At 27.5% G+C, this 11,992-nt stretch overlaps 1 protein-coding gene across 2 annotated transcripts; it reads left to right on the top strand.

Annotated features, from left to right (window-relative positions):
* Window positions 1-254: 254 nt before the first annotated feature.
* Window positions 255-2,830, top strand: LOC115706403 (heavy metal-associated isoprenylated plant protein 39). Of its 2 annotated transcripts, none has more exons than XM_030634043.2 (3): window positions 255-295; window positions 1,082-1,157; window positions 2,156-2,830. In XM_030634043.2, exon 3 carries the CDS (start codon window positions 2,173-2,175, stop codon window positions 2,602-2,604), a length of 432 nt encoding a protein of 143 aa, XP_030489903.1. In that variant the 5' UTR covers window positions 255-295; window positions 1,082-1,157; window positions 2,156-2,172; the 3' UTR covers window positions 2,605-2,830. The 2 variants fall into 2 exon arrangements, with proteins under 2 accessions (XP_030489903.1, XP_030489904.1); XM_030634044.2 differs by having other exon boundaries at window positions 264-629.
* Window positions 2,831-11,992: the final 9,162 nt, after the last annotated feature.

The raw sequence follows: 11,992 nt of genomic DNA, 5'->3' as shown, positions 1-11,992 counted from the left end.
AAAATAAAAAAAAAGAAAAAAAGAAAATCGCTAAAAAATATGTAATCGATCATCTAATTTGGAAAAGACGACAGGTCACATAACAATAATGGAAAAAATAAGAAATGAAATTTAAAAAGAGAGAGGTTGGTTTGGTTTAGAGAGTGGAAAAGACGCGCGAGTAGGATGAGAGTGGGGCTTGGAGAAGGGAATGCCTTCTTTTTACTGCATGGCCCTCGAATTATTTTAAGTACATTATAACATTACAATGGACTCTTCACTCATTGCACTTTGTTTTAAAATCACGTTCGATCGGGTACCCAACTCAACTCTCTACTCTTCTCAACTCTCAACCTTACCTCACTCCCTCTAATCTCTCTCTCTCTCTCTCTCTCTCTCTCTCTCTCTCCTATTCTGCATTTCTTGTTTTGATACGGATTTTTCTGGTACCAAGTCTGTCCAAACAACAATCCCATCTCTCTCTCTTTTCTCTTTTCAAGAAAGCATTATTCGATTTCGTCTCAATCTCTCCTTTTCAATACCCCTTCCCCATTCCTACTATCCTCTCTGTTCTCAGTTTTTTTCTTCTTTTTCATCTCTCTCTCTTCTCAAAGGAGAAAAAGGAAAAAAAAAAAAAACTGGAAATGAAGGTCTGATTCCATCTTTTTTTTTTCTTTTTTATTTCCCCACCTCTGGTTTATCTTTTCTGGGTCTGATTTTTTCTTCCACAATTTTTCGTCTTATTTTATTGTTAAGAAAAGATTTGTTGGTTCCGATGCATGGGTTTTCGTTGATTCAGATTGTCTGTTTTGAATAAGTTCTGGGAATATTATTTTATACAAATTAAATTGTTCTGATTTGAAAAAACACAGAACTTTGCTCTTTTTTCCATTGGGTTTCTATATATAATTCTACTCACTTTAAACTTTGAATAATTCTTGGGATTTAAAATTTTAAATTATATACCTTGAACCTTTTTGTTCTTTTTCTTTTTTAAAAAATTAAAAAAAAAAAAAAGCTATAAAGCTTAATTTCTTTGAAGAAGAATTAGATCTTAGGTAGATTAGATCTCTCATGGTGTGTTACCATGTTTTTCTTGCAGAAGGTCATACTAAAGCTGGATTTGCATGATGACAGAGCTAAGCAGAAAGCTTTGAAAACAGTCTCTACTCTTCCAGGTACTAATGGACATGGTTTTTTTTTTTTAAAGAAAAACTCATCTGACTCTTAATTTGTTGGGGTTGAATAAATGGGTTTGCTTAAAAAGACAGTAACGTGAATAAAAAAGAAAAAAATTAGTATTAATTTGTTCGGGTGGAAATAATTCTTTTATTAACCCATCAATTTTAAGAATGAAATCAAATGTTTTAAAAATTAGTGAGATTGTATGATACAAGACCATTTTGTTCTTATTCATTTATTTCTTAAGAAAAATATTCAACATCCCACCAAACAGTCATAGATTTGTTTCTTGACCATACAAAAAGGAAAGTACTATTATAATAAAATAATAATAATATAAACAGTCTCTCTCTCTCTCTCTCTCTCTCTCTCTCTCTCTCTCTTTTGGAGAAAATTGTGAAGAAATTTGCAGCAAAGTGTTCATATGGTTTGTTTGACAAGTGTTGAGAGTGATGACTCAGATGTGTACGTGGTGGAGATTTGGGCATAGTGTTAGGCTAGCTGCTTTTTTTCTATGGCTTGACAAAGTTGTATATTATAACATGATTTTTACTGCTGGCATTTTCTCTTTTTCTTTGTTCTCATTTTCAAGATCATTGCTGGCTTTTACCACTTTTATAATGATGGATTCACACTCACAATCACTCAAGAATGAAAGTATTAAATTATGGTTAGAAGTGTCACTTAAGAAAACCACTCTTTTATTGTAAAGTATATGTTCAATTAGGGTACATAGCTACACTAGCACTAGTACTACTTATATATATGTATGTATATAGTATATAGTCATACTTCAGTATATGAAACTTGCATTCAATGCATTCTCTTGTACAATTGAAGAGTGGGTGGGTTTAAGATACAGGATCATTAAGTTAGCCCAAAGAAAAAAAAAACAAACAAACCATGTACTGTGTTATATTTATATGTCTTGTGGGTTTGAAATTATCACCCAAATCTGTGTTTAACTGATTAAAATCACATTCTTCAATTTCAGGGATTGATGCCATATCAATGGACATGAAGGATAAGAAACTCACAGTGATTGGGACAGTGGATCCAGTAAATGTAGTGAGTAAACTGAGAAAGTATTGGCACACAGATATAATTTCAGTTGGGCCAGCAGTGGAGCCCAAGAAGGAGGAGCCCAAGAAGGAAGAGCCCAAAAAAGAAGAGGCTAAGAAAGAAGAAGGTAAGGAAGAGCCAAAGAAGGAGGAGGCAAAGAAAGAGGAACCAAAGAAAGAGGAAGAAAAGAAAGAAGAAAAGAAAGAAGAGAAGAAGGAAGAGGAGGATAAGAAGAAAGAGGCTGCTCCGGCACCGGCACCGCCACCACCGGACCCTGTTTTGGAACTTGTGAAGGCTTATAGAGCATACAACCCCCACATGACCACATATTACTATGTGCAGAGCATGGAAGAGAATCCAAATGCTTGTGCTATTGTTTAAAAAAAAACAATAATCCCAAGTTTTTTCAAGAGAGGATTAGTTAATCCCAAAAATATTTTGAGGGATTGGTGAAAAAATATGTTTTGTAAGGCAAAAAGAAAAAGCCAAACTAAGAGAATATAGGAGCTCTTTGTATATACATGGTAATTCCCCCCTCATTGAAAAATGTTCAAAAACATTAGTAATGTGTTGTGTAGAGCTAAATAATATAACCAATGTTTTTGTTTTTTTGGTTTCAGAGAATATAATTGTCTGGATTCATGTAGATGTGTTTAACTCATATTATTAATTCTTAAGAATGATACAAAATACTAATTAAAGGAAAATGAAAAAATTAAGAGGAAGTAGAAGAATGGGATGCTTCTATTTGTGTTGTGGGGCCTAAATCTAGTAAAGTGATGTATAGTTTCACAGTGATAGAGGTCGTGGTGGGACATATAAAATTAATATGTATGCTTTCCTTTTCTGATATGGAGTTATATATGCTTTATATAAATTAAGTGCTCATGTTGTATACGAAATCGAAGGCTCATAAGTCATAGCCGTCCTTTGAAGATTTGTGGGTCTTATTGAGTTGTCTGTGTCTTTATTAACACAAGCAATGGGACCATGAAATTCAATGGTCGGTGTAGTAATCATTTTTATTATCTTTTTCTTTCTTTTTTTCTTATTTTTAAATTTTGGATGGATTAAACAATTTTGCTGATGGAATTTTCTGTTTGAGAATCATGGCTTATTTGAATATTTATGAATCCTTTCCAAGCTATATCTTCTTCTCCTCAAGTTTATATGTGACTTGGGCATCTCTACTTTTCATTTTTGGCCCCTATTTCTTTGGTGTACAATTAAAGCAATTATTTATGTCATCGAATTCTATAATTTTGTTTTATAGAGTATATAAGATTCCCATATTATCATTTTCATAAATTTCGCTTTTAAAGTTGATGGGAGTTAATATAAATTCACATTAAGCTGCTTCATCATTAATGTTGATTTATATATATTAGTGCTTTTATTTAATATGTAATGATGCATGTGATAGCTATTGTTTGCCACATTTTTATATATAAAGGGCATGTTCCCTTCCATACATATATATTCTTTCATTTAATTATGCAAGATTCAGCAGCCAGCCAGAATAAAATACATATAAAATGTTCTCTATATAAACGAATGCTTACACCATATATCAAAACAAGCAAAAGAAATCAACAAAAGAAAAAACAAGATGTATATATAACCATGTACACCTAGATCGATGCAAATCTTGTCTTATTTGAAGCTTAAAGATAATCACACTTTATGATTTCATTTAGCAAATTGTGTATTGTGGGTAAACTTGCTATTATTATATACTTTTTAGTTTTTATTTTTAGATGAGATTGAGGACGACCTTGAGTAAAATTGGTAATAAAGTATTAAATAATGAAAAATAAGATTCTCATTTTCATTTCTTATTTCATCAAATGTAATCATTTTTAAGAAAAATAAAAGGAAAAAAAAAAATCAACAATTTCATATTTTCTTTGACCAATATATTTTATTATTCAACCAAACACATAACTTCATTGAGCATGAGGTTTAATTTTTTTTATTTTATTTTAACACAAAGTAAGAAATACAGGATCCTAGAAATTCAACACACGATCAATAGTTCAAAAAGATAAGTTAGGAGAATTACTCTATATTCCTTGCCACGTATTTAAAATTTTCTTTTAATTATTATTTATTATTGAAAATCTATGTTATATATAATAAATATTGTATCATACTATTCCAAATTAATTAGAATTATATATTTATAAAACATGCAGATCTTTGAGATAACTAGAGCCCCATGTTTTTAATTAATCTTATATATGAACATGCAACAAATAGAAAAGGATGTTAATTAGTAGTTGGCCAACTTGATCCACAGAAAATAATAATCCATTAGTCTCATAAAATTTACTACTAATAATTAGTACTATATCCACTTTGTACTCGATCGTAAAATTTGTCATTTGCTCATAATTATTTTACTTCGAATGGATGCATACTCGGATATTACACTTGTAGAGTTTTGATGATGATGATCAAATACCAAAGAAGCCCTTAGAAGAAACTAACTTTATATATAAGTACGTACTTTAATAAAGTCACAGGTATATATAAATTTAAAAGTCTAACCAAGTCCATCTCTATAGCTTTTTCTTCCCTCGTGTGGAAAATACGTACAAGCAATTACTATATCCCCAATTATTTTAAAAAAAATTATACTGTATATAATATATATAAACTTTATAAAACAAATTTGGTCAATAAATAGATCTTATCCTCTTAGAAATTTATATTATTTTTATTTAAAGGGAAAAATAAAATAAAATTATACTCCATCTTACACTTCGTTACTATAATACGTGACAAAATTACCTAACAAACTATATATCTCAATCGAGTAAGACATACTCAAATACATTAAATTCAAGCTTTTCATGATCTCTCTCTTTTCTTTTCTTTTTTTCTTATTATAAAAAATGAAAGTAAAATAACTAAAAGTTTTTAATAAGTTTTTATTTAAAAAAAAAATTCCTGGACTGACTAGGCCCTGTCGAGTAGTGACTACACTTTGACGACATACGTATGTGACTAAAAGTTCTTCACTTTGTATTAATTGTAATAAAGTCGTACGTACGTTTAATTTCTTTCTTTCTTTTTCTTTAATTTGTGTGTAACAAACAATTATCATTATTCCATATATATAAAAAGAAAAAAACAATCATCATTATTAATTGTATTTGTTATTTATTTTTATTTTGTTTGGAAGAAATTAATAATTCATTCATAAGAAATCATATATTAGTACGTACATATCAAATAAATCACTTAAAAAAAAAATCTAAACATATAACATGCATTTTAATTGTATAAATTGATTATTGCTCCTTCGCCAGAGTTATAATTATTAATTGATTAATAATGGTCTGTTTGTTTGTGTGCAGCTATATGACAAAAATAATGTATTAAGCATACACGACCAATTTGATTAATCAATTTATAGTGTCACATACATACAGTGGTGTGGTGGGTCATTTATATAGCTAGGCAGATATACTGAGCCAAAAATTTACTTGAGAATTACGTTATTATATATTCCTCCAATCCAACCAAACAAATAACAATAAGCTAGATGTTCAGGCTGGCACGTGCCACCCACCACCACCACTAGTTTAGCACAAAATTTGTGACGTTTATAACAACGACCCAGTTCCATTAATTCAAATAATAAATTAAATGTGTCGAAGTTAATTAAATTATAGATTAATCATTAATATTATTATTAATTAGACAGTTGTACACTATAATGGTATACTAGTCACATATGATCACATACCCATACCGCATTATTATTGCAGCAAATGATAATTGATTTGCATAATTAAACAATAAGTATATATATATTGTGAGAATTCTTTTTAATTAATATTCTATTTATATACAATGCCAAATAAAAAGTGTATCTGTTTGTCAATCTGTGGCGGCATTCTTTTTTAAATGAAATGGCACATTCCACACTGATTTACAGGACGCTGTACATGAGCAACACCATATGATAAATTTGATCATATATAACGAACATTAAAATAAAATAATAGAAGAACGACAATACAAGTTAATAATAAAAATTATTTTCTCAAAAAAAAAAGTTAATAATAAAAATTTATATGGCAATTCTGTCGGTATATAATACGTACATATTGACTGAAGTTGGACCATGCATTTATAAGATTAATTCATGGACAGTACTAATATATAATTCTAGTCGTTAATGAATGGTCGAAAGTCTTTTATATATTAAATGGAATTAATTAGAAGAAATATATTAATGTATCAACATCAAAGGTAACATATTTGGGCCAAAAATGAGTCAGACTTTTCTGAAGCTGAGTCACTGTGACGATTTATATATTAGGCACGCGGAATGCCATGCTGTACAATTATATCAATGTATTATTCTTTGTTGCATCATTATATATTATTGGGAACTAGTGTGCCTAGAAATGACAATTAAAATTAGTTAATGGTATTTATTAAAAGAAAATTTTTATTAAGTATGATTAGTGTGTAGTACTTTTTAAATATATCATTTTATAATTGATTAGTAAATACTCTTTAAACACGTTATTATATTAAATTATATTGATCTGATAATTAATTGTACCAAATAACAATATATTAATACGTAAAAGTACTATCAGTGTCTTTTAACATTTCTCTTATTAAAATTATTATCTTAAGTTATATGAGAAACGATACTTAATTATACTAATAGCGATATGACACACAAAAAAAAAAAAATTGGGGAATTACCCTACATATTATTTTTTAAACTTTTTTTTTTTTAAATTTACGGTTTGGGTTTCTAAAGTGGTTGCAGCACTAGTTGCAATAGGGTTTTCTGTACGATTTTTTGTTCTAATTTAAGTTACAGCGCTAGTAGCAATAGGAATTTCTATGTAGAATTCCGGAAAAATGTAAAAAAAAAAAAAAAAAAAAAAAAAACTATTTTAAAATATAAAAACAAAAAAAAAACCCCACAAAAATTAATATATACCAATAATATCTTTTAGCATTTCTCAAGTTAGTACTCTCATCTTATTCGCACCCACTTCTCTCCACCGAAAGCAAACTTATACGTGTTTTTATTATACGCATATGTAGTTTATATTTTAATTATTTTGATAGATGTATATAGTTCCCATTAAATTAAAGGCCACATATAATATTTCTAATTTGGCTTTTTCTCATGTGATGTCAATTTAATATATATATATATAACTTTTGTCAAAAATATATATATAACTAATTTTTCTTATAATTATAATTCATGGAGATGGATAGATCTAATTAAATGTCATGTACACAATTATAGTCATGTAACTACCAACATGCACATGTATTCACAGTAGTTTTTCAAATTGATTCTTATTACATGCATTATGCACACCAACTAAAGTACTATTGACGATATTTACAATATAGAAGAATATATATACCACGCGCCAGAATGACATGTATGTACAATATAATATAATACTTAATACTGTTACGTACATTAGCAACCACACTCAACTCAATTTTTTTCTTTATCATTTCTTACTAATATTTAAAAAATTTAATCAACATTCTCTAAGCCTCTAAAATAAATAAACTAAGCTACACATAAGAAAAGCTAGACACAATTGCTTACGTGTCATGCACTTGTGGCGCTTTAGATCGTACAGATGTTTGTATTAATAACGGATTAATGTGAAAGGGCACATATATTATAGGTGTCAAACATATTTGTATTTTTTCTCAAAAAAAAAAACATATTTGTATTTTTTCTCAAAAAAAAAAAAAAAACATATTTGTATATTATAGGTGTCAAACATATTTGTAATATTTTTTTTTTTTGGAAAGGTAAACATAATTGTAATTAAGTATATTTAATTTAATAAATAGATGACTGCTAATTTAAACTTTTTATACCACGTGGCAAAATATTTTTTTATTTTTTTTAATATGATATTCATTATTATAGATAGTTATAATGTAATTTTTGTATCCAAATATTTTCAAATAATTTATAGTATCCAAATATATGTTTGAAGTTTTTTGTAAAAGTATATCGAATTGGAATATCACAAATTATTACTTTGTTGTTGATACTGCAAATTTAAGTAGTGTTTTTTAAAAGAAAATACTATAAATAGCTTTATTAGCATCTCTTTATAAGAAAACGTCTTATTCATAATTTTTTAAAAAATGTACAAACTTAATATTGGTACTATAACGAATATCGTTAAAAAAATAAAAATTAAAAAAAAATATTTCAAAATGTGTTTTCGAGTACAAAAATTAACTAAAAGGTTGAAAGAAAAATGATGATATAGCACTACAACAAACGAGAATTTTTATCCCAGTTTTTACATTTAAAAAAAATTAAAAGTGGGATAAAAATTTTAGTCACACTTTTACATTTAGAACTTTAAATAAAATTTTAGAACAAGGGGCGCCTTATTTGAAAAACAAACAAAAATGATATTGGAAAGATTATTTTTATGCATTTGCCAAATGTAACCTTATACTACTACGTACAAAAAGTACAATTTTAGTCGGTTTCTAATTGTCATTTATAGAATTTGCATCAATCGGTTTAAAAAATTGACATATATTCCATAATCGCAAAAAGTTTTTTATTAGTGTCGTTTTTCAAATGACGCAAAAAACAATTATCTTCATTTGAAATCTGTCACAAAATATACATTTTTCTTTTATATCTTCTGTGTCGGTTTGAAAATTAATGACGCAAAATCAAAAATCATACCATCGGTTATAAAATGACACATAAATTGATGAAATATTTTTTTTTTCACCTATTGCGTTGGGTATAAAATGAAGTTAAAAAATAAGTAAGGAAAAATTACAATTGTTTATGCAATTTTTTCCACATGCATTATCAAATTTTAGAATAATTTTATATAAAAGTAAATAAATAATACAAAAAAAAAGTCTCAAAGATCTCAATAAAGCACAATAAAATCTAATGATATAGCTTAGCGTTGCTATACTCCCATGGACAACATCTTTTCTTGTACAAAAAAGTAATTAATCATGACTCTATTTGTGTTTACCACAGTAAAATTGGGTATGTTCTATCAAGGGGAGGTTACTAATTATTACAGAGAGTGCATATCTATGAGACAATTATTACTTGATTAAAATGTGATTAAAAATACTACAGCATGTAGTATCCATTTAAAGCTTTGCAATGAGTTGGAAAATAAAAGAGTCATAATTTGCAAGAGTACTAAGTTGGTAAAAAAGTACTTCAATATATATGACCAGCTTCAAAAGAAAGAAATACCTCCATTTTTTATCTCATGTATTTTCTGTATACATTTTAAAATAAATAAAGAATAAATACAAGTAAAGCAAATTAATCTAGGAAAATAAAGAAGTGAAATTTATTCAATTGCATTGCACTTTGTAAATAATGAAAGTCTAGCTTAATTAATCCAGTTATAAAATATTAGCTGTAGTATTTATTGGTACGTGAAAACAACTGAATAAAATGAAATTTATTATCAAAGATCTAAAAGAGAAACACTCCTCACAAAGTAATAAAGTGGACCTTTCACATATTTTTTCCTATTTCTTTCAATTATCTTGAACTAAAAGAAAAAGTAAATATATATGCTTAGTGCGGGTATACTCTAAAACTGTAACTTTTCACATTATTCACATGGGAGTTGTAGATTATAAGTATTTCCTATTTCTAGGATTGATGTTACTCCCACAAAGAAACATGGATATCGTAATAATAAAAAAAAGAAAACGACGACGAAAAAGTTTAGCAGGAATTCAATGAAAAAAAAAATGATTTTTAATGACAAAATCAGACAATGAAAATTCGAAAAACCCATGTGGGGATTTTTATTAGATTTTCATGATATACTTCTCAAAAATTGAAATTCTTGAATCTATCTATATAACCACAAGAAAAAATCTCAGGCGGTCAAGGAGAGAAACTAATAAATTTCTAGACAGTAAGAACTTTTGTACGTACACAAACATAGCATTGAATTGAATTTTCATAATACAAAAAAAATAATAATAATAAATAAATAAACATACAAAAGAAAAATCCTAGCATTTTAAATTCCCCTACCGGACCTCGCTCCCCTCTGACTCGGCTGAAACAATAATTAAGTTTTAAAGATAAGAATTTATGTTGCAAAGTCCCAAAAATGAATCTAAATTTGATGGTTTAATATGTTTTTGAAACCTGAAAAATAGCTGTATCATTTTGGCTTAGACAAGCTTTGTGAAAAAATATGAGAACATGATTAAAAACGCTCTTGACTCTAGATATATGCTCCTGATCTTAGGGTTACATGCACACTTTGTGTTAGAGATAGGAGACGCCACCATTCACGCTGCGATACGTACTGTCTTCTACTGTTGTTTTTATTTGTTCTATTTTGTGTTTTACTATTATTTTATAAAAATACAATATTTTTAAATAAATTTCATATGACTGTAATTTTGTAAAAATTAATTTAAATTCTAGTATTTTTTGGTAAGTTTCCATAAATAAAATTTGATTTGATTAGTATGTTGATGTTCTATTCTATATATCAGTAATAAATGAGCCCAACTCAGTCTTAGAAGAATAAAATCAGATCTAAGTAATTTATATGGATCAACTCCTTGATCTTGTGGGCTGTTCCAAACATATATCTTATCAAACTAGAGTGTATATATAGCTTGTTAATTGGTGTGATATATAGGAGCAGATCACCAACCTGCATGTTGTTTTATGTGCGGATCCGTCATAGTTAATAGTACATTGTCTTACACGATTTGAACAGACTTTTATAAGAATATTTCTATATTGGGAAATATATTTCTATTTAAGTAAATAAATAAATAATTGATTTTCTGATAAATGAATATTTTATATTCATTGAATCTGGACAAAATCAATTATGTAATATTCTATATATGGTCAGATTTCTATATTCATTACCTGATTTGATTTCCTGAATTAATTGTCAAAATATTCTGACAATTAATGTGGCACAGATACTGATGGAGTATCTCACCTATAAATATAGGGTCTCGGTCCCCGAGCTCCTCACTCATTCTGTTCATAACAGCAAAATCCATCTAAAGAGAGTTGAGAGAGCGAGGAAGCCCGATTACCCACATCAATCGGTTTCTTTTGCAGATCAAGCTTATGTGGGATTAATGCTCAAAGAATCAATGGCTGGAGGTATTTCGATCCTTATATTCATATAATGTATATGTTTATTCATTCCGCATGTTATATACACATACATATATTTTATATTATACATATAAATGTCTAACAGTTGGTATCAGAGCGGTTTTTATCTCTGCCTTGATTTTAGTTTGAGTTTCATATATATATATATACTCGTATATACAGTGTTTATATATATATATATATATTTAATTCAGTGTTGATATATATATTTATTTTCGTTTGTGTATATATTTATATATTCATATTCATTCAATCCCAATTATATATACATATATATTTTCATACATATATACTTGTTTATTCATTCAGTTCATATATATATATATTCATATACATATATATATATATTTTCTTCATTTCATTACGTATATATGTTGTATATATATATATTATTTATATATCTAAATGCTATATACAAATATATACATATATACATTTCATGTTTATATATATACATACAGTATTTTTATTTTTCTGTATATATATTGTATATATATTTATATATATTGTATATGTATTAATACATTCATATATTAATATAGATTGTTCTAAGCATGAAAATCCACTTTGAAA

Source organism: Cannabis sativa, chromosome 1 (genome assembly GCF_029168945.1).
Source record: "Cannabis sativa cultivar Pink pepper isolate KNU-18-1 chromosome 1, ASM2916894v1, whole genome shotgun sequence".
In the NCBI taxonomy this organism is placed as follows: Eukaryota; Viridiplantae; Streptophyta; class Magnoliopsida; order Rosales; family Cannabaceae; genus Cannabis; species Cannabis sativa.
Note: the sequence above shows the minus strand (reverse complement) of the source record. Positions and strands in the feature narration are given on the sequence as shown.